General features: G+C 37.0%; 1 protein-coding gene across 20 annotated transcripts in view; it reads left to right on the forward strand.

The window, feature by feature from the left end:
• Window positions 1-24022, forward strand: part of LOC109463379 (epidermal growth factor receptor kinase substrate 8-like) — a 64948-nt gene that overhangs the window by 30918 nt on the left and 10008 nt on the right. For 6 of the 20 annotated variants that reach the window (XM_019760155.1, XM_019760152.1, XM_019760154.1 and 3 more), the window contains exons 3-19: window positions 2684-2763; window positions 5334-5419; window positions 6678-6868; window positions 7381-7486; window positions 8128-8432; window positions 9501-9542; window positions 11080-11267; window positions 12004-12188; window positions 13140-13270; window positions 13712-13901; window positions 14298-14341; window positions 14824-14898; window positions 16390-16452; window positions 17034-17087; window positions 18154-18207; window positions 18787-18804; window positions 19807-19962. In XM_019760155.1, coding sequence (XP_019615714.1) covers window positions 2684-2763; window positions 5334-5419; window positions 6678-6868; window positions 7381-7486; window positions 8128-8432; window positions 9501-9542; window positions 11080-11267; window positions 12004-12188; window positions 13140-13270; window positions 13712-13901; window positions 14298-14341; window positions 14824-14898; window positions 16390-16452; window positions 17034-17087; window positions 18154-18207; window positions 18787-18804; window positions 19807-19962 — 1968 coding nt within the window. Of the gene's footprint in view, window positions 1-774; window positions 838-2683; window positions 2764-5333; window positions 5420-6677; window positions 6869-7380; window positions 7487-8127; window positions 8433-9500; window positions 9543-11079; window positions 11268-12003; window positions 12189-13139; window positions 13271-13711; window positions 13902-14297; window positions 14342-14823; window positions 14899-16389; window positions 16453-17033; window positions 17088-18153; window positions 18208-18786; window positions 18805-19806; window positions 19963-24022 lie in introns of all 20 variants that reach the window. The other 14 variants (XM_019760160.1, XM_019760157.1, XM_019760156.1 and 11 more) reach the window with 14 other exon arrangements.

Consider the following 24022-nt stretch of genomic DNA (forward strand, 5'->3'; position numbering starts at 1 on the left):
TTCATTGTCATCTTGACAAGCAAGTTGCTCCGACGTTCTTAACTCTTCTTCTTATGGTTGTACTACAGCCAAGAATTGATCACGGCTATCACCGTTTTGTGGGTGTCAAATGATCGCTGTCACCTGATGCGTGAAATGGAAACATGTTCAGCCCATTTGTAGAAAGCTCCGGTATTGATCGAAAAAGGATGTCTCCGTTTCGGAGTAAAGCACCAAAACTGCACATAAAAATGCAGCAAAGGGTCTCAAACACATTAAGTCAAGCCATTTCAAAGAAATGTTGCTGTCAGTAGAATTTTTTTTGAGTCAGAAATATTCTCCTGTCTGTAATCTTGTTAAAAGTTAACACAGTATGATAGTAAAATTATCATAGACTCAAATTAAAGTACTACATATAGTTAATCTGAACTACCCTAAGGATTTTATAAGGTTATTCAGGTTCAACCAGTACATATCATAATTATAATAGAACTCTTATATGTCAGTGCTAATGTGTGTTTCTTGCTTTTAAGATAACCTCCTTTTTTACATCCCCTCCCTTGCTGCTTTTTCTTTCTTTTGCTTTCATTCGCTTTCTTCCCAAACAAACCTGTGATATCATACCTTCCAACTTAATATTTACATTAACTTCTACTTTATTGTCTGTTTTCTTCATTACTTTTGTCTGTCATATGTCTGTCCCCTTCCTGTGCAACCCCCCCTTTCCTCTGGCACCCGCTTTCCTTTGGCACCCCCCTGTCCTGACACCCCCCTGTCCTGTCTTACCCCCTGCAGCTTTTGGACCAGCCATTGACAATGCTCATACAGGCGTACATGTTGAGATATGTCAGACTCAAGGTGCGTTGGAACTTCCTAGTCACCACTAATATAATATAACACCACTAGGAAAAAGCACCCCTTACAATATCACCACAGTACACATTTTACTGTAAAAACAACTGAAAAAAGCATAAAACTTGCACTTTCAAATACAATTATGAACCACAGTACACATTTTTTTCAAGATTAAAAGGAAACTGAAAAAAGGATAAAACTTGCACTTTCAAAAACAATTATGAACCACAGTACACAGTTTTTTCTTTATGGATTAAAACGAAACTTAAAAAGCATAAAACTTTGAATGCAAATCTTTTGTATCCTAGACTAGTAGTCCTTTGGGTGGTATTTAAAATGTGCTGACACCCCTAGCCTTTTACCCGATGTCTGTCTCGTCATTAACATTAGATTAGCTTTTTAAGCTTATTAATATTACTCAATCGATAGACATTTCAGCTTTTACCACACCCCATTTTAAAGGTGACTGCAAAAGGAGCCAAAACGTCTGTCGATTTGCAAAAGACGATGTATCGAAAAAACGTGCATGCACGTGATATATAAGTTGTTCAAACTGTGTTGGAAACTCAACACTGCATGCGAGAAAGTCCCTTGGAAAGTTTTATTGATTTGTGCTAATTGCGTTGGCCACCTGCTAAGCTAAATGTCTGCCCAACTGGTAATGTTGGAAAAGACATTGCATAGACAAAACTGAACACAAGTTTTTCATTTCCAGTTGGCTCGAGCCAGCCATTTTTTTTATAAAGTCATGTTGAATTCTGTAAATTTGTAACCTGCTAGGAGCCTGTACAAAATAACAGTTACTGAAAATTAGAGAACATGTCAAATGCATGCATATCATAAAATATTCTTTATGACAATTGGTTAGGATTTACTTGTGGAGTTGCACTTGGAGGCACTCTACCATCAAATATTGGTTCTCCAAAGAGTGTCAAAATGAATTTGCGTGTCTTTATAAAATGTGCAAATTGTCAAGTATAATTTCAATACAGTCTGCGATGACTATCATTATCACAGCATAAGTTATACTTTATGATTAATTTATGTCATGCAATCATCGTACCTTCAATAGCCTAATATCATTATGACATAAATTGTGTAACCATTGTGTAATATCAACGTACTATAGATAGATGTACATGTACACTATGAAGTTAATGCCTCTTTTCAAGTCCACTTGAATGTTATGTGATTGTCGTGCACAATGTTTCTTGCATGTGCAGTTGGTTTGTCAGGCATGTTCTATAATGGAGCACGAGTCCACCATGTTTGTTGGAATGACCTTCACTTTGTCATGTTTGACCTTTGATGAGCCCAGTGTCTGTAACACTTATAGAATTAGAGCTCATTTAATCCTTTTTACCAGTGTGTTTTTAAAGCTCAACTGTAGTTATATGGCATTGTATAGACTCGTACATGCATGTAGATCTCAGCTTTTATACAATTGTATATAGTAGTACGTGTATTGATGAAAATTTAAACTTTAACATGATAATGGGTATATTAATTTTAAAAATTCCCGTGCAGCACGAAGAGAAAGCTCTTACCATATACAAAATGAATGGTTCACTTTTCATTTTTATTATAATGATGATATTAATGATTCAAATGATATAAGAGATCGTACAAGAGATCGTAGATCAAACAGTGAACATTCATTTTCAATTTTCAGTTGTCCATCATGTATTACACATTGTGTATGACATACAGTAATATCAAGAATGATGTCTCTGTTTTTATTTTTAATACATGTATCAAAACCAAAATTTTTGTGACATATTAATCATGGTTAAGAATGTGAAGTTTATGTTTAAGACTTTCTTACCAACCCTCTTCTTTTTCCCCACAGTGGTTACGCTCCCTCCGGACAAAACGGTTACCAAAATGGCTTCAACGGAGCCAGCCGACCAAGTGCCAAGGAAATATATGGTAAGAACACAAGTCCTGGTATTTTATATACTTTGGAATATGTAGATTTACTACTACATGATTTTAAGTTTTAGGCCTAGGAAAAAATGTTGTGTTTCCTGTTTCAGTCCTGAAAAGGTATGGTCTGTTAGTAAGGATTATCTTTTTTTTAGACTTTCATGACTTATCTTTTCAATGTCAATGTTGGAAAACAGATTATACAACTTTTCAACACTCAGGTGTCAGATCATGGAGCTAGAAAAAGTCAAACAGCTCAAAAAAATTAGGTAAAAAGGCTAAGGTTTCAGTTTTTCTAGGGGTTGGTCTGGAAACAGGAAACACAGCATTTTTTTTCCTGGGCCTAATGAGCCTTTAAGCTATTGTAGTCATGTTCACCCCCTTGAAAGCAAAACTTTACTGTCTGACATTTTTTTTAAACTAACAATTAAGTACTCTACATCTAAAGTAGAGATTTTATTTATTTTATTCTTGAAACGTGTGTGTGTGTGTGTAGGATGGAAGCACTATCAAGTTACATGTATTTCACCCCAAGGCAAAAATTCCTGAAGGGAAAAGTTGTCCTACCACTAGAATAGGTACAACTAGTTCTTCTTAAGGCAGACAACATTTTCCACCTTGCTGAGGTGAATTGTACCTTACACCTGTTGTGTTAACGATGTCAGTAGACAATCAACACGGTCAGTTAATTTCCTCATTATCTAAGATTGCAGACTTAGTATAACCATATACCATATCCACATGCTTTAAATTTGATGGTGGTATTGTATATGTTAACACATTTAGTTTTTGTTATGGATGTAGGATGTTGGGTATTGCATGGAGATATGGTAGCATACGGTTTTATCGCAACAGCTGTTTAAAATATAATCTACAAAATGTAGATATGCCTAATTTTGTACTTTTATGTAATATCGTTTTATAGAATATAAAATAGGCTTCCACAATATGCAAGAAAATTATTGCTTTCTGGAAAAAATCATAATTATTCAGTTACGATCATATACATGTAGCAGGTCAGCTAAAAAGTGAGAAAAATTTATATTTTTTCTGTACCAAATCAGTTTTACAATGTTAAATTTGTTTCCAAAACAAAGTCATTTTTAAAGCTACAGTGACATTAAACTAATCCCTTTTGGAAAGAATAGGATGAGTTTTGAGACAACCCCCAGATATGTGGGTGTTGACATTTAACAGTGTTTACTAGACATCCATTTTGGCAGCAGCTGAACTTTAGGACTGCCCTCTTAATGTTTAAAGTCTATATTAAGGCATAGACAAACTGGGGAGACTGGCTGCCATATTCCAATGCACAGTGAGCTATAGCTAAGAACTGGAATTCATTTTGAAACATTGAAGATGCAATACTGAGTGTTAATTTTTAGAATCAGATATAATTACTATTATCCACATATTAATTTTTGGGTTACAAACAAAATCTGTTGTTGTTTTTAATGACTAAAACTGCAAGCAATTGTATGTGTTATGTTACTTATAAATCTTGTACTGTAACAGTGGGGGTTTATATATATATAGGCGCTACCAACTGACCCGGCCGATGGGTCTAGACCTTTTAATCAAGTGGTAAATTGAGCGTCAGATTTTGAAGCTGGTGCTCGGGAGGTCGTGGGTTCGAACCCCGAACCGGGACCAGGGGTACTGCTTGCCTCTGTTTCTTACAGTACTAACAACATTTCATTTACAGAAATTATGCCAGTCATAATCATAATGGATCCCTGCTTCATGAAACATGCTTGCATGAAAATTAATGTTTGTTTTGTTGTTGTGATGTTACCCTGTGTTCTCCATAGCCATTGATGGTATACTGTATAATCTAGTATGTAGTCAACCCTTTCCCATGTCCAACCCTACCCTAATTGTTGAAACATTTCCCCCGCTACATTTGTACCCTGTACCCTGCTATGTGCAGACGAAGAAGGTATGTCTCCAGAACTAACAGGTGCTGCACTGTGAAGATCTTGCATGCAACGTGCATGAACATATACCCTTTTTCTTTCCATGGGCTCCATGTTCATTCATTTTTTTCTTTCAGCCTTGTGTCTTCAAGTTGGTCTTGCCTGATGTTATGATATTTTGTATGTTTGCTTGACTGTATTGCAATTTATAGTTATATTTTATTTGAATGTATTGCATTGAGGCACGAGTTTCAGTTGTGCAATGATGATTTTTTTCTTCAATTTTGACACTCAGAGCTGTATAAGTCACAGAAAGGATTGGCAATTCAGCCTTGACAGAATAAAATTTAGGGTCTGCAAACCTATACAATGTCATGTCCCTATTGACCAAACATGTACTGGTTTTATTAGAAGATATTTAAACTTCACTTTTGAAAAGCTGAAGCTGCACACTTTGTCAAGCCTTCAGGAAAATTATGAATTTGGTCCCACTACATTTTTTTTCCACCAAGACCTTCCTGGATATCTCACTATTCATTCACTGTTTGAGAACAATTTTCATATCCTATTCTGTTGATACCAATGCTATAATAGAAAACCTTTAGTATAATTATGCACTAGCATCAACTAAAGCTTGTTATATCTTCGCCCTTACAGAGCAGCGTAAGAAATACGCGCAAGCTCGCGATGTCGGGGAAGAAGCCAGGAGCTTTCCCGTGGAGGTAGGTGGATACCCCATCGAGGTACGTGCCCACTTCCACTTTTCTTTTTCTTACGTTACCTTAATTATGTCACATCTGTTACAATCTTTGTTAAAAAATCAGAATGATATATTTTGTGTTTTCATTGTCATAGTTTTGTTGTACCCTTCTTATACCATATAGTGTCACTACTTCATAGCATTTCATTGTGTGAATGACTTTTTTTCGCCTCTGTAGTCAGTTCTCAGTAGTTTCATTGTCTGTAAAATCTTTGTACATTGTAGCATGTAGTTACTGCTTCTTAGCTTTGTTATGATTCTTCTGGAAAATTAATTTGCATGAAAATTAATTTGCATGAAAAACATCCCCTTGTTTTGCTGTTCAATTTGTTTCTTTCACAAAACGGTGGGCACTTACTTAACTAACAAACTAGTCTAGTCCCAGACATTGTATAATGACAGCAGTTTGTTATCCATAGTTGTAGTTTGATTTTCCGGGTTTGTTTCATCTATCCATTAACACCTTGCAGTTTAGGTTCATGGAAAGTCAAAAGAAAAATTGTTCTTCATCTTATAACAAGAGAAGTGTAGATTTATAAATGCAACTGCATTTGGTAGGAAATTATAGATTTAAAGTAATGTATTTTCTAAATCAAGCAAATCTTCAAAAATGTTACGTTTTTTTATGCTGTTTGATCAACTTAAAACCGAATCCTGCAGTTACTGTTTCATGGATTACTGGGCTACTTGGCTATGGATCCTAGAAAATAATGAAAAATGACAGATGCTTATAGAATTCTTATCAGATTTTCTTTTTAACTAAGAGCAAATATAGACATTTGGAACACTGTTGGTGCTAGGTAACCATAAAGGGTTGATTTTATCCACCGTTTACTACATGTAGTTAAGAGTAGAATAGAGACGTGTATGATTTATAGAATCCTTTTTTCCTTGGCTGTGGTACAGCACCTGGCCACATATGCCACGGACCCCAAAAATGCCAATTGAAAGGAAACTTTAAATCATTGATTTCAACTATCATTTGCTAGAATGTAGCATTGTAGGGGTTTAAAATCATCTTTATTACAATGTATATTCGAGATGAAAGATTGCTTGGGTAAAGCCTAAAATCTAAAAAAAAAAATGTTATAAAGATATTAAAAACCTGGCCTGTTACATTATTTTCTACAAGAAAACAGCCCTGAAATACGTTCCCACGCCTGTGCGTTTCTGGCACAGTATATGGCATAAGATGCACATTCAAATTCATAGAAATCCTTTTTTCCTTGTCTCTCATATAGCACCTGGCCACATATGCCATGGACCCCAAAAACGCCATGCTGACCATCGAGGACGGTGTGAGGAAGCTGAAGCTGATGGACGCGAAGGGGAAGATCTGGACACAGGAGATGACCATGACGGTGGACGAGCGCGCTGTCCTGCTCATCGACAACGAGACACACGAGGAGTTGGAGAACTTTCCGCTCAGCGCGTGAGTCTTTAGTGCTTGTCTTTTTTTTTCTGTATAATTAAGTTAGGCCATGTTGATTTGATTATATGGATGACATCCTCCTGTAACCCCAAAACTGATGCGAGCGTGCGAATAAAAAAAAGTTTTGCAAAAAAAAATCTCCGTAGTCACGGAGGTTGAACAAATGACACAGAATATGGTTGGCGAATGATCTACTCTTCAAATTTATTTCTTTACATTTTCGTCTTTTTCGTTTGATTTGGATATTCTACAACATTGGTATCGTTTTCCAATGTTTTTTTATCAACTTACAGTATATATTTGCTCATTTTGCAACTGTTTTGTACGATTTACAGTATGGTTGAAAACTTCTTTTATTTTTTGGAAACGACCAAAAATTCAGGCGCGCGTGGATGTCATCCATATAATCAAATCAACATGGCCTTACAAGAAGGGAGAGGTAGAATGTTTTCGTGATTGTTACATTTGAGTTTTGTCTAACAACATCTTATATATTGTGTTTCCACATACAGCATCACTATAAACAAGGCTGTTATGAATGAGGGGAACTACAACAGCATCCTGGTTCTCGCTGTGAAGGACCCAAACCAGAAGTTCCCAGATATGCACATGTTTCAGGTACGTGGTGTAGTATTTGTGAACGATCCCTTAAGATGCAGTATAATGAACAGTCCCTTGACCTAGCCTGTGTTACAAGTATCTTGCTCTTGGGCTGATTGGGCCCCTGCCCCGAAAGCTTGTGACCGTTTAAATCAGGATACTGATTTAAAAAGATGAAAGCACCAATAGGAGCTCAGGAACCTTTATCACAATGAATCTCTATCCAATAGAAGCCTTAAGTTCTCTGTCACTATAGAAACCAGACATCCCAGCCTCCAGTACCATGGTGATAGCTGAGCTCATATACTAGAGTAGAAAACCTCCCAGTGTAGTTACTGTTGAAAGCATTGCACTAAAGCGACATGAAATTGTATGCTGTAGCTAGAAAGCTTTTGTATGCATCAGTCTTTAATGAGAGACAGAACAAGCTCCATGAACAGAATCTGATATAACCAAATGAGATAAACCAGCTGTTATATTGCCTAGGGTATTCCTGTTTCAGCTGAACTTCCTTCAGATAAGCAGTTTTGCAAGACAGCATGCATTTGGCTTTCCACCAGCATGCCAAGTCTTCTGGTATCTGCTGGAAAAAACAGGAAGTTTTTGGCATGACTGTAGTTCTTCACTCGTGCTTGTTTTAATGATTACTTCCCCCACAGACGGACCGAATACCTGCAGATGTAATATGCAAGGACATCAAGGCAGCCATCGACGACTTCAAAAGCGGTAAAAAGCGTTACCGGCCCCCGTCATCGCGCGATGACTTCAATCCGCCGCCGCACGCCAGGCAGGATTCGCCCAGCGCGGGAAGTAGTTCCCGTATCCCTCCGCCGCCGGTGGTTCCCGCGCCGCAGCCCCCCGCGGGGAACGTGAAGCGACAGGCGGAGGCGTTCGAGTCTGCCGCTGCACAACAGCAGAATGGCTACTCCTCCCCGCCAAAAAGCCCTCCCGCTAGGTCACCAAGGTACAGTCTTGTCTTTTTTATTCTCTGAAAAAGTAACACAGCATGGTGTAGTTACTAATAGTACTATATTATATATAAGAAATCTTTTATAAAGTAAAAAACATTCTGTATCTACAAGTATTATGATCTAATTTTCTTGAATGATAGTGGGTCCAAGATACATGTTATGTACATGTATCATTAGGAATACTAGATAGTATGTATACATATTGTGTACTTAAATCCCAAACAGGTATACTCATTGTATAGAATGTAGAGGGCTTCAGAGTAAGTGTGGTTTGGGCAATCGCCTTCAGTATTTCATGATGTCTAACCCATCTTTATTCCAGATTTAGAGAAGAAGACATTCATATGTCTAGGAGTAGGCAGAAATTGTGAGATCTGATAACCATTGTCTGTATATTGGTTGGGTGAAATCACAGCTGGACTGAAAAAAGCATTAATATTACTAGTTCAGACACTGCTGAGTGCTCAGGGGAATGTGCAGTAGATGGTATTTAAAGGTGGAAGGACATTTGAAGCAAATATAGTATCTCATTAGCCCTGATACATGTAATAGATCAGTAGTTTGCATATCACTGTAGAACAGTTTGCCTGATAGTTGTCATACATATAGCTCAATAGTTTGCTTATCACTGTAGAAAAGTTGCCTCTAGTGCATACATGTACATGTAGATACACAGTCATGTAGATGCCACTGTATGGCACACCAGTTTCTTTTCTTGGTATTTTGAAATAATTTATTATGAAAGGACTTTGGAAAAACAGAAGACTGGATGAAAAACTTCAATAGAAGACTTTGTGTACCAAGGCTTAGCTTTCCCTTAACCTATTTTTGTGTTGATCTAAATTAAATGGTTTCACATTCAATTTGTTATTTTTTTTAGGTCCATGAACCAACAAATAAAATTGGTGTGGCCTACACTGTGTGCTTTCATGCATGTGTGCTAGGTATTTGCCTGCGCAAACATTATAACGTTAAGGCTTGTTAATAAGTTTTACTTTCATTTTTGTTTCTTTGTGTTCTTTTCCGTAATTTGACTTTTATTTTTGCATGGACACGTCCAGTCACCGACCAAAGACTTACCCAAATGTAACCTTGAGTCCCAAGTAAGTTGTTGTGTCTTAAAACTCAGGCTGGCAACATCTTAAAGCTTTTGGATGAGCTGCTACCAACTCCTTGCTGTCCACCATTTAAGGAAGACTCTTAAATGAAGAATTAATTCATGAATCAAATGCACTGCACTGGGATGCAAATTTCCTTAATTGGTTGAAGGACATACTGTATTGGAATGATCTTGCACTGCTACCAACCATGAACATTTTCACAGGTCCCATTGCATGCTGGGAAAGGCAAAGAACTATGGGTAATGCTGAGGAAAACAACATTATATTACCATGACAATTTGCATGATATAGTATGCAAAGCATGAGTACTGGTACTGTACTTGGACTGATACCTGTACCTGTTATGAATATTGTTTACCCATAGTTCCCCATTTTTCCCAGCATGCAATGAGATAAAAAGGACTGCTTTTGCCATAGTGAAAGTCAGCTGTGGACTGCCCCTAGTTAATTTTTAACGAAGATTTTGCTGCACTTTAATTGGTAATTATTAACTAAACACAGAAAACTAGGATTATGTTACAAAATTACAGGAAATATCTGATTCAGTTTAGTACTCTTTTGCCCTCCTAAGTTTTATTGCATTCGTACTTGACTGAAAGTATCAGATTTTTATTTGTTTGAGCACTTTTATTTCAGGATATAAATTGAAAGCGACCTTTGTTCAAAGGAATTTGTTGACAGGCAAGAATTTCGCAGGTCGTACAGAGTTCATAACTGCTATTTAAGCTATCGCTAAAGAAAACAATCTATTCAGCTTGAAGTGTTTGCCAAGTCACGGTCACGTAAAGGGCAAGTCCCAATATGTGAAGTTTGGAGTGACTGTGAGACGTTATGTGAAATTTCACCACTGTATGTGAGTCAAGCCAAGCAAAAACAGGCCGACTGAAAAAGTCTACAAGCAAAGCCAGCCTTGTGACATTCTGGAAGGCGTGGTAGAATTTGGTACCTCCAAAGCTCGTAGCATAACTCAACGGTGGCTTCATGGCATACATAGAGTTTTGCTTGGCTTCGCTTCTGTATTTGGTAATAGCCACGAGTTAGTAGATGTTACATGGTAAATTCAGAATGTCAACGGTTAATAGCATTCTATGCTTTAAATGTTGCCGAAAATTAATTGTATAAAACTATAACATGGAGGACAATCCAGCAACTTTTGATTTCTATGGCTTAATTGAACATTTTCATGTTAGCATCTTTTTTTGTAACAAAAGTATTATTGACTCTGTTGTAGGCATCTAAATGATAAGGTATTCCATAGTACAGCCCAACAATGTAAAAGACATGCTGTTTATAATTTGTAGAATTATTTAAAAGGCTTCAGCTTGGGAACAGTAAAACTAGTCCAATCCTCTAGAGGTCTGCTCTATTTCCTAAAAATCAGTCTTGTGGTCTGATTTGCAACTTAGTTACACTAGGTTCAAGTAAATGCAGTTTCTGTAGTTCTCCCTTATAGACATTGAGAAAAAGAACTTTGTATTCCATGTCTTCATGACTTTCTTAATCTTAACTCTTCCTCCAGGCCCTTAATGAGGGAGGAAGAAGACTCGCCGGAGCTCCAGGCTCTTAAGACGGACCGAGATGTCCAGATCCTCAACCACATCTTTGACGACATCGAGAACTTTGTCTCCAGGCTGCAGAAGGCTGCCGATGCCTTTAATGAGCTGTCTAAGAGGAAGAAGAACAAGAAAAGCAAGAGGAAGCAACAAGGTTTGGACATGTGTCTTACATGTAACCTTTATTACCTTTGGCTGACAATTCTCTATTGCTTACTTTCCTAATTGTTTCATGTTGGTAGCCATGGTATTGCTCCATTACTTCTGCATACATACATAATTATACCTGATATAAGTTCAGTTGGAATATATTTATTTTGGAATATCAGCATGATTTAAATGTTACAAAAAGTAGGCATAATTTTTTCAGTTGTTTTTGAAAAAAAAATCAAAATCATACATAACTTGTATGTCAAAAAGGTACAAAGTTATCTATAATGTACTTTTTTTTATATGTCAAGTTAGCTTTGTTTAATACCAAATTGAATGTAATAGCCTATTCCTTTGTTGTCCAAACTACATTGTATATATTGCTTTAGCTCTAAGCTGTAAGTAGTGTAATAGACACAGTGAGAGAGAGAGAGAGACTGGTTTATTTGTACATACAAAAGCCTGTAAGCAGCCATATTTGGCTGAATTGAGAAGGCTTTAAAACACAAAATGCGCTTATAATACAGCTATTTGATAAAAGTTCGTTACATATTGATAAAAACCTATTTGTTGCATATCAAGTTAACATTAAAAATTACAACACGTTAAAAGTACAACAATGCATTATAAAAACAGTTGATTCAATGCTTACTTTAAGTTAAAATTACAGACACAGTATATTCAAGTCTACATCTTATCCGTTTGCAGTGCTAAAGTGCAAATGTTATTTACTGTTTCAGGTGAAGGTCTGCTGACGGTGCGTGCACGCCCTCCCCCGGAGACTGACTACATCGACTGTTTCCAGAAGTTCAAGTATGCCTTCAACCTGCTGGCCAAGCTGCGGCCTCACATCCACGACCCCAACGCTCCCGAACTGGTGCACTTCCTCTTCACTCCACTGGAACTGGTCATCGAGAGTTGTCAGGTAATTATGTCACCTGTTACCATGGTAACAGATGCCTGGTTCAGGTCATTGACCAGGCCAGTGTTTGGAACGGAAGAAGAAACAGAGCAAAAACAATAATATGTTTGAAAAAAAAATTTCCTTCGTTAAACATAAATATTGTGTAAGGAACACATTTTGTTTCGCTCTGTTTATTCTTCCGTTCCAAACACTGACCTGGTCAATGACCAGACGTCTGTTACCATGGTAACTAGTGTTGGAATTTTATAGCAGGATTTAGACTCCTGTCACCATATATGTGAATGTGTTTGAGGTAAGAATTAACAGAGCAGACCATATGCGAAGGTAAACATTATGCATTTGCTTTGCAAATGTTACCTTTCTTGTTACTTCTTTGAGTATAATTCTCATTTCTGTATCTCAAATTCTCTTTCTAGCTTTTAGCGTTGGCAGATGTCTAGGTCTAGGTCTAGGACCATTGGTAGCAAGCAGATACATTTTGCTGATACATTTTCCCTGTGCATTTGCATTGTTTTTGCTTTCGGTGCAAAAACATCATCTCTTTCCTTGGTGCTGAAATGTCTACTGTGGCCATCACTTCAAAGCCATTTCTCAGTTTGCTGTGCATTTCTGTATTTTGCTGTGCATTTCTACATTCTGTCCACCATTTCTGCATTCTGCTGTCCATGTCTACATTCTGCTGTACATGTCTGCATTTTGCAGTGCATTTCTGTAGTTTGCTGTGTATTTCTGTATTTTGCTGTGCAGTTCTACAGTTTACTATGCAGTTCTGCTGTGCATTTCTAAATACTGCTGTCCATTTTTACATTCTGCTGTACATTGCTGCATTCTGCTGTGCACTGTGCTGTCCATTTCTACAACTTTTGAGAACTGCACCATACTAGGGAATAAGTCGATTTCAAGCCAAATTACAACATCATCTGCTTGTGCTAAAAGATTGCTCTGTTCCAGGGAGTGGACCTTGCCAAGTCAGTGGTGTCTCCCCTCCTGACAGACCAGGCCATAGACCTGCTGAAGAACTGTGTGACCTCCAGGGAGGGTGACCTCTGGCTGTCCCTGGGGCCAGCATGGACTACCTCAAGGTCAGTTACAATTCAAAATCCTTCCCATCCATTTCAGTGTGAAGGCCTTACCCATCTCAGTTTCTACAGTTAGTAGTTGAATACACGCTTGAAAAACCACTACAACAGGGTGATAGTACACTTTACTCAAGGTAGCGCCGCACTATGTTGTCTGATATCATAGCTTGAAAGTCCCATCTGTGTTGGTAGAATCCATTAGGAGAAATGCATGTTTACATACAGTTGCCAAGACTAATACTCACCCAAATTTACATCCTTTGAGCAGAAGTCAGCAGTTTTGAAAGCAAAAGCTGGTGTTGTGCATTCAGAAAGTTGGGTACATCAAGAAAGACAAAAAGAGCTATAACATCATTAAAAGACAGATACTTGGAGAAGCAGAGTGGAGTTCCTCCAAGCAGCATAGTATGATGTCGATTGTAAATCATTTTCCTCCATGTTCAGGGCTAATTGGTCAAAGGACCAGTACGTTCCCCCGTACATCCCACGTTTCCGTGACGGCTGGGAGCCGCCGCCCATCCCCGGGGAAAACAACCCCCTGCCGGTCAGCGATGACCTCCCCGCCGTGGTCGCACACAAGGCCGCCGCCGTCGCCAGGGACGAGGAGATGAGGAAGTCAACCGCAAGAGAAGAGGTTTGTTTGTTTGTTTGTTTGGCTGTGATATAAAGTAGAAAGTACAGCCAGGTTTCCAAAAAGAGCTAATTCTGGCTACAAATATTATGAGAATACATAGGAATATTAGCTTTCAACTTAAAACAACAAGAGGTTTGTTTGTTTGTTTGTTAGTTTGTTTGTTTGTAGTATGAAGAGTTAAGTAGGAATTGTGCAGAATGTGCAGAAACTATCATAATCATGATACTAGTAGTTACAGATCACTAAAGGTGTACAGAGTGCTCAAGTGTAAAAGTTCAGGTTTTGTGATACTGACTATTGTAGTTAGTAAGGGACCGTTCTATTAGCAAGATTTAGCATTCATCAGCAAGATTTAGCATAACAACTTTCTTAAAATTTCCTGTTTTTCCTTTCCAGGCTGAAGAGCGTAGCTCCAACTATAGGGACCAGCCATCTAACAGGTTGGTTCAGAATCATATTTTTATCATTAATATTTAACACATTCAGGATTCATGAACGAACACTGGCATGGGTTTTATAAAGAGCAGTTACATGTACTGTTGTCATTTTTAGCATCATGTGATACATCTATGTATGAACTCTGGACAGCCAGGAAGCATGCACACAAGGACATACAAAGTTACCCACCAGCCTGCATGACTGTTTCTAAATCTTTCTTTATGTTTGACTTAGTAGCCTTTGAAATAATCCCTGTCTCTAATGTACCATGTGCTACTGTCCAGTTCTGTTTTGTCTTATATACCTTACTGTGAGAAGCTAGATTTCTTCTAGTACTTAATGGTAGATCTGTGGCTTTTAATTTCTAACAAATTTCAATGTACTTTGTCTTTTTCCTTGCCTTTGTAGTGTATATTACGTAGTTAAACCCTCATGTGTATTTCTATCCCATTCTCCTAACCCTAACCCTAACCTCCTGTGACAGAAACTCGGACAAGCAGTCAGACAAACAGTCAGATAAACAGTCTGACGACAAACAGAATAGTAAAGAGGAGGAGAGGTGAGTTTTACCGAAGTTCACAGGTTAAACATCTGTGGTTGGTCGGAACACTTGGGGATATGTTTCAATTGCATTGTGATTGTTGAGGTTCACTTTTGGTAGCACGTCGGCAGAACGTACTGCTCCTGCGCAGAACCCTGGATTTTCGCTTTTTCGTTGGATTTTTGGTCAACGTTTCATCAGAATTTTCACTGTTGCAGACAATATCTTGTCTGGCACAACATTTGGAAACTACTGTCGAAATTCTAACCTTATATGAGCGAATACGACCTTATATGAGACGTTCTGCTGAAGTGCTATGTACAATACATTACGGGTTTCGCGCAGGTGCAGTACGTTCTGCCGACATGCTACATGTACTTTTGGTTGAATACAAAATGCCTGTTTCTGATTTGTATAACATTATGTACACTGTTCATTTAGGCATTAAGCTTTGCTTGTCTTTGCATTGCATGAACACTACAATAATAACAATTTTTGTAATCACAAAATGATTATGCATGTTTGTCATGGTATACATGTATGCCTTGTGCATTATGTCATGAGCTATTATGTAAGCTTGGGTTTCCCTAATGCTATAAACAACAAGTGCAATGACTGTGAATGTGTTAACACTTACAAATGAATGTACCATGAAAAAATGATACTAGTACCTGCAAATAGATGGACACTAAACACAACAGTGAATATGTGGTGGTCACTTACAAATACCATATATACTCCATAAGGCACATACATGTATAACTGTAAGAGTACAACATTATAAAAAGGAGTTGCACAAAACTCTCAGACCAAATTTTTCCTTTCTTTGAGATTCTTTTGAGCTGTCCTCTTTCTTCAGTGTAGTTCTCGCAATCTCTCATCTTCAAAGCCTTGCCTTGCCTTCTTTAGAACCCCAGAAAAACATTCTGATCACCAATCCGACCGGAATTCTGACAGATCGGAAAATAGGCGAAGGGAGAGGTAGGGCCTTACTCGGCTCATTGTACACCTCTGACTCCTTTCATTGCCATTGTCACTACCACACAATGCATGGTCTGGTGTGTTTAAATTCAAAAGATTATGACACACAAAATGCAGATTTTCCATTTGTGTATGTATAGCCAAAGAACAACAAAAAGTATACCACATATTCTTTTTTGCCCCTATATTTTGTATGAATACACATACCTTTTTGAGAACATGCATGAATGTTACTGTCTGTATCATCATCAGTGACTGAAGAGCATAAAAATGTGGACAATACAGAATTTTTGATATTGTGTCAGTTGTGTCATTGTTACCTCTTTACTCCTTTTTGCACTGCTAACAACTTACATGTATGTGCATTGCCTTGCAGTTTGAATTTGTTGCTTTTTCAAACAATAGATTTTACCTTATACCTTTAAACTACTTTTACAGATATATAGTATTCTTTCTGTCAAATCGCTTTTCTGACTTTTTGTCTGTTCTTCTGCTCTTGCCCTCCCTCTTGTGACCTCTGACCTCCAGGACTCCTGAGAGAGATGTAGAGAGGAGATATAATGACAGGTACGAGAGCAGGCCACACGACAGGTGATCACCTCCTTTCTTCTCTCTTTTATTCCTTTGCTCTTTCAATTCTCCGGAATTATTGTTGAGGAAAACTTCCATCTAGACCCGTTAGTGTAAGACATCTAACTACATATAGTTTCACATCAATCATTACCCCATGCACTTGTATAACTTCTACCTTTACTAGCTTGTAGGTAGTACATTTGGTAAAAAAAATTAGGTTGCCATTTAAGTCTCACGAACATGCAAATAAGACCCTTTTTAAAACTGGCTCATTTGCATGTTCATGACTTTAAAATGAGACCCTTATAGCACATTTTACAAAATCAATGAATAGAATGTTAATCCCTTAATATTATTAGTCATATAAAGGCATTTCAGTACACAAAAGGAGAAATTCAATCTTAGCAATCCGTCCATCATACATTAATATTGAAGTTTTAAAAGTGCCTCATGATGACAAGCTGACTTCTTGCTTTCCGCGAATGACTTGTACATGTATGTTGCTCTGTGTACATGTATTACATGACACTGTTCTAATGACTAATGCTATACTGAAGCCCTCTGATCCCTCTGCTTGCTCTGTTCCTCTCTCTGTGCAGACATTCCGATAGGCACTATGACAGGTACATGTACGATTACAGACACAGAGACAGGTGAGCTTAACAGTCAGCCACAATATCCTACATGTACACATTGTCTTTCCTATTGTGTAATTTCTACCAAACTGCTTTTGGGACTGAAAACGTAGAAGAAAGGAGCCGCTAAACACACAATAGTTGGAGAGACACTGGAAATTTGGAAAGTCTACAGTATATCAATTTTAAAATACATCAAACTATTTCTTGTACCTACTTGTTTTCAACGAGAGTATTCTTTATTGATGTTAATATTACCGGTACCTACATTTGAATTTATCTTTGTATGTTATCTTTCTTGCTATAATTGTAACCTAAAACTTGTAGTAAAAGAAAGGTGTTTCACTTCTTAATTGAGGTCTAAACGGAGCTTTTCAAATTGTTTTCTTTCATGCAATGTAGTGCAGTTTTCAGCCCTCAAAGTAGTTTGGGAGATACCCTAATATATATATATTTTTAAATCTTTCAATGAATATCATAGAATGTTGATTTTACATTGTCACAGTGAGGTCTAGATTTTTTTGGATTTCACAGCTTGGTAGGTTGAGAGTCTACAGACTTTGATGATGATGATGTCTGGAAGCTTTAATAAGATTACTGATAAGGCCACACCAATTTAATTTGTAACTTGTTGGTTCACGGATTTTTTAGAGAAAATATGAAGCGACACTGGGCGAAAAGCAATAAAAATAAAAACAGGTCTAGGTATCCTTTAGTATACCCCCAATTGCTATGAAAGGAGCCATGAAGTCAACACAAAAGGCCGGGTTGATATTTAAACAATGAATTTTCAACTTTTAATCAAACCACTGCAAATTGGTTGATGGAAAAAAACTGTAACAACTAGGAAGAAGAAGACTTTCATCAACTGTTGTTGGGGGCAAAATATGAGCATTTTTTAGTTGATTCAGAACCAGAATCTTTTTTTTTTTTTTTTGCAAATCATAAAAAAATGAAGAGGCAAATCCGAGAACTAAACCAACAAATTAAATTGGTGTGGCCTAATGTGTGGATGAGTCTTGGTTCCTATCACTTTCCCACTCTCTATCTCTTTTTCCCAACTTGGCTAACCCTCCCTCGACAGAACTCCTGAGAGGTATCTGTATCATCATCACAGGTATAACCATTTTTACGACAGGTGGGTCCAGTTTCTCGGGTGAACCTGTCTCTAAAACGATCGGGTCAATTTTCATGGTGGTAAAGCATGTGCTACCAGTGTTACACTCAGAAGCACAGTATACATGTAAGAAAAATTCTGACACTGACAATGTAGTTGGATAGACCCTCACTACATAGTCATTTTGTGTGTTTATATCAGATTGAATCTTTAGTCAGACAACTGCATATCTAGACTAGACAAATTTTGATACAATGTAGTTGGCTAGACCCCCACATTCTGTAATATCATCATTCTATAAAACTCAATGCATGCATCTTTAGTCTAAAATCTGCACAATCATGTAGACTATACTTCACTTTGAAATTTTTGAACTTTTAAAATTGATAAAATTGAAACTTATACCAGTTCTACATTTAATGTAACTATGTAATGCTCTGAATATCTTTAACTCAGATGTACAATCGTGTATACTATTTCTACCTCTCGTATTCCTGTGTCTTTGTAGTAATTTCAGACCTGTAGAAACTTGAACTTGAATGTACATCTCTGTTCTGTACTAACTCTTGTTTCTGCTGTCTCTGTGCTGTGTTGTTGTAGACCCTATAGAAAGAACAGGTACTGTAGCATTCTTCTGCTACACATTGGTTTTGTAAGCATGAATAGTAAATAACTTAGAACAGATAGACTTGACTCTGCATGCTACATAGTTGGTGTGCATACTTTGGTAGTTCAGAATCTATTCATTTACTTAATTTATACTTATAAATTTGTAGTGTGTATGGTGACTGTTATTTAACAATTCAAGTTAATGCTGGCAAGAATACTTTTTGCTCTCTGGTCCTATACTATGGACAGAATGCAAAATAATATTTGCTATGGGTGAAGTTTTGCATGGTGTTAAAATTTCCAAGCATGTCTTTTCTCGTCTTTCAAACTCAATAAATCTAGCCTGTACTACTCTAGACTCCATCTATAAAGATAAACTTGAGTGTGCAAAAGAGGTGCACAGCACATTATTCGAAAATATACTGTATGATTGTACATTAACTGTATTTGCTGCACCAGGGTGATCAAGACATTAGTACATGTACCTGTGTCATTTTTTTCCACAACATGGCTTGGTTGGTGCTGCATGTCCAAGTTGAGAAACAGACTGACCAGATAATGTTCCCAGTGTTGTCTGTAGTTCCATCTCATGCCCGTAGCCAGGGGGGTTCGGACGACCCCCCCCCCCACAAGGCTCAAAGGTCCACTTTTTGGTCCACTTTCATCTACTAAAGGTCCAAGATTTTTCTTTAAGAGATTGACTGATTCGTATCACCAGTGGGGCTGGAATCATAGAAAACTGCTAAATCTATCATTGAATAAAAAATTATCTCTGATTTTTTTTTTCTTTGAAATCCTCTCAAAAATGCAGGAAATGCCATTTCAGAAGGTTCTTTTTCAAAATTTTCCGGGGGAGCATGCCCCCGGAACCTTACGCTTTTAGCGCTCACCTATCGCCTACGACGCTCGCTGGTCCCTCAAGCAGTGAGGAGAACCCCCCCATTGAAAATCCTGGCTACGGGCATTCATCTCCTTCCCTAACCTCTACTAACCCTCCCCCACCACCGTCAGATTCCGGCCACAGCGAGCGTATAGCGAGAGGCGAGTGTGGTCAGCGGAAACGTTGTTACGCCCCGGCCGCCCGCAGCGAACCCCGTCCTCCCAGTCCCACCTGTCTGCCCCCCCAGGCCACGCCATGACATCCCAGCATATAGCCCGGCTCCTCAGGTTCAGCACAGGCTCCCAACATCCAAACTGCACAGCCTGATAGCCTCCAAAGCACAGCTTTAAATGCTGCCTTTTTATTTCTGCTTTGGAGGCTACTCTGGTTCACCCTTAAAAAAAACCTGCACAGCCTTCCACCCAGCCTGATAGCCTCCGAAGCGCACCCTAGCTGGGTACACTTGAATTGCAGCCTTTTTCCTGCTTCGGAGGCTACTCTGGTTCACCCTCAAAAAAAGCCTGCACATCCTCTCATCACTTTCACCTGTCTTCATCATTCTCATCTTTAGCCTTGACCCTGAACTTTCAATTCTGCACTGTTCGTATCACTGTGTTCCAGGAGTTTTGTACATGTATAAGCTTTGTACAGACTTGTACACAAGTTAGTGAGTATTTGAGTGACTCCAAGGTTCAATCCCTCGCAAGTCACTTTTGTATACCAACACAAGAGTCTGAATGCGCATCCTACACATGCACTGTGTACAACTCTTGTGTATCCAAATCTGCACAGAGCCAACCATTTGAAGTGGAGCTTTTTATCACACTGAATGCGCATTATTGTATCTCACATCTGAACTTTGGTGTATGACATACAAATGTAGCTTTTAAGTATATTTTGTATTTAAACAACATGATGATTTTGGAGTGAAACTTTTTGGCTTATCTCTGAGCAACTAATACACTACAAAAAATCTTTTTTCTTGTTTTTCTTAATAATAAATATTTTCTTAATTCGTGGACAAATTTTCTTACACAAAGAAATTTTAAGACTGAAGACGGATGAGTAAGAAAAAATTTATTCAAGTGAATTCTCCCACGAAGAACTTTTTTCTCATTTTTCTTCAGTGAAGAAATTATTTCTAAAAACTGTAATTGCCTTCAAGAATTTCTAGAATTTCAAGTTTGAATTTCTTGATCTTCTTGTCTAGCAAGATTGTTTTTCTTGACTGTTCTAAGAAATACTAGAATTTATTTCTGCCCTTTCTTGTATTTCTTCTGATAAGAAAAAGCAAGAAAATCAAGATATCAAAAAACAAGTAATGGTTAGAATAACATTCTTATATATTCTTGTTTTTCTTATCTAGAAACTTAAGAGAGGCATTTCTGAGTTTTCTTGGTAATGTTTAAGAAAATACAAGAAGCTGTTTCTTTCTTTTCTTGTATTTTCTTCAGGTAAGGAAAATAAGAAAAATCAAGATCATGCTAAACACGTAACACTAGAATGACATTCTTAAATGTTCTTGTTTTTCTGATGTAGAAACTCTGAGAAAGGTACTTCTCAGTTTTCTTGGCAATGTTAAGAAAATTCAAGAAGTTGTTTCTTGCCTTTCTTGAGATATACCACAAAGAAAATGTTCAAGTCATGATTAGAATACCAGTCTTCTTTTTCATTGTAAAGAAATTTTTAGAAAGGCAATTCTTGTTTTTCTTGTTTATGTTCAAGAAAATACAAGAAATACTTTCTGGTTTGAACTCAATATAAAGTTTGACCAATGGCAGCATTTGTCATGTGATCTTTGTTGTAAGCCCCTGATTGGTGGATTCATATCCCAGATGACAGTAAGTGCTCATGCAGGAGACAGAGTTCAGTTCGTGGAAATGCTGGTCCTGTTAACTTCTGTTTCTATCAAATGATTCGGATCAGTTTCAAAGTCAAAAACAGGGTACAGGGGATCTTGGACAAGAGAGGCAATGGAGATTGCTGTCAGGCTGCAGAAAGAACCAAGTTTGGTACGGAAATGCTGGATTTTTTTATATATACAAGGTAAGTGCTTCCGCACCCCCCTCCCCCATAGGTAAAAAGACGTCAAAAAGGGTTTCTGATCGGTTTAGGTACAAAAAACAAGCATGAAAATCATTAACTAGGATTTTGAAATAACAATTTAGCCTCTTTTAATTTGGTTCAGTTCAAAACACAATATTTTTCCCTGTAATTTAGGAGCTTATATGTTAAAAGCTACCAGCTATTTGCCCATGACCTAAAGGTCATTGGGAGATTACATTCCCTCGCTGCAGGGTTAATTCTGAAATACTGTTACAGCAGTAACACAGTTTTTATTTTTATCTGGAGGTAAACATATATTTTCATAAGTAACAGAATGATATCTTTATTTAGCATAATTTATTTCGCATCACTGCCACAGGCACAATGTGTGTTTACTTGTGTCAGTAATAATGGCATCATTTTTTCTTCAAATTTTTTTCCAGATGCGGGAGGATTGTGACCTTGCCAATGTTGAGGTTTTCTTCGTGTAGGGAGAAATGCTATCCACTTCCAAGCTGGGACTGAACAGACTAACATAGCGTGTCTACCAAGATTATCAAAAGTCCAACAAGTTTTGTAATCAGATCTTGTTAAAGATAATCTTATGTTTATTATTGTAAGTGTATGGATGATGATGATGATGATGGATGTTAATCTTTAAAATTAAAGCAAGAGAAACTTTCTTGGATCAAGAAACTAAACTTGGTCTCCTGGTAAGAAATATGTTCTTCGCATAAGAATGTTTTTCTTAACAAGAAAACATTTCTAGAAATAAGAAATTTGGTTTTGTGGTAAGAATGGTATTCTTAGTACAAGAATGTTAATCTTAAAAGCTAGAAAAAACGTTTTAGTAATGGGAATTTTGGTCTTGATAAGAAATTTGGTAAGAAACATATTCTTTGTATAAGAATTTTAATCTTAAAAGCAAGAAAAACTTTCTAGGATCAAGAAACTTGGTCTTCTGGTAAGAAATATGTTCTTAACAGCAAGAAAACATTTCTAGAAATAAGAATTTTTGTCTTGTGGTAAGAATGGTGTTCTTAGTACAAGAATGTTAATCTTAAAAGCAAGAAAAACTTTCTAGCAGAAACAAGAATTGTGGTCTTGAGGTGAGAAAGATATTCTTGGTATGAGAATGTTAATCTTAAAAGCAAGAAACTATTTCTAGTAAAAGGAAGAATTTTCATCTTTGGGTAAGAAAAATATTCTTAGTTTAAGAATGTTAATCTTGAATGCAAGAAACTCTTTCTAGTAGAAATAAGAAGTTCCCTCTTGGGTTGAGAAAACTATTCTTAATTTCCATGTAAGAATGTTAATCTTGAAAGCAATAAAAAGTTTCTAACAGATGAAGGAATTTCATTTTTTTGAGTTAAGAAAGATTCTTAGTATAAGAATGCTAATCTTAAAAGCAAGAAATACTTCCTGGTAGAAATAAGAATTTTGGTCTCAAGATAAGAAAGATATTCTGAGAATGCTAATCTTAAAGGCAAGAAAATTTTCTGGTATAGGCAAGATTTTTAGTCTTGAGATAAGAACGATATTCTTATTATTGGAATGTCAATCTTCAAAGTAAGAAAAAAATTCTGTTAAAAATAAGAGTCTTCATCTTCGGGTGAGAAAAATATTCTTAGTTATCGTCTGAAAATGTCAATATCAAAATCAAGAAGAACTTTCTGGGATCAAGAATCCTGGGCCTCTGGTGAGAAAGATATTCTTAATATATCAAGAACGTCTACCTTAAAAGCAAGAAGCCTTTTCTGGGCACAAGAATCTTAATTCTGTAGAGAAAGGTATTCTTACTATAAGAACTTAAATCTTAGAAGCAAGAAAAGCTTCCTTAAAGGTAAGAAGTACTTTCATATGGAATACATGTATTCAAGATCCTAATTCTTAATTTCCAAGAATTACGTTCTTGGAACGAGAATATAAATCTTAATGCAAGAATATCATTCTAGATGTTTCTACAATCCAGCTACATGAATATTAGAAACCGATAAGGAAGATATTCTCACTACAAGAAAAACTCTATAAGAAAAAAATTCTAAGAAAAAACTTCTTAATTCGTGGACAAAATCTTTTTCTTACACGAAGAAAGTTTTCTTCCTTGAAGGATTTTTTTCTTTCTGGAAGAAGAAACAAGAAAAACAAGAAAATGCATTTTTTGCAGTGTACATAGAATGCTTTCTTCAGAAGAGAGAATTTACGTTTAATTTAGGTTTCCCTCTTACTAGTATTTATTTTACATGTACTGTAGTACTATCTTTGCTGTACCATACATTGTTACCCGGGATGAAACACAGT

Source organism: Branchiostoma belcheri, unplaced genomic scaffold (genome assembly GCF_001625305.1).
Source record: "Branchiostoma belcheri isolate BF01 breed outbred unplaced genomic scaffold, Haploidv18h27 scaffold125, whole genome shotgun sequence".
NCBI lineage: Eukaryota > Metazoa > Chordata > Leptocardii > Amphioxiformes > Branchiostomatidae > Branchiostoma > Branchiostoma belcheri.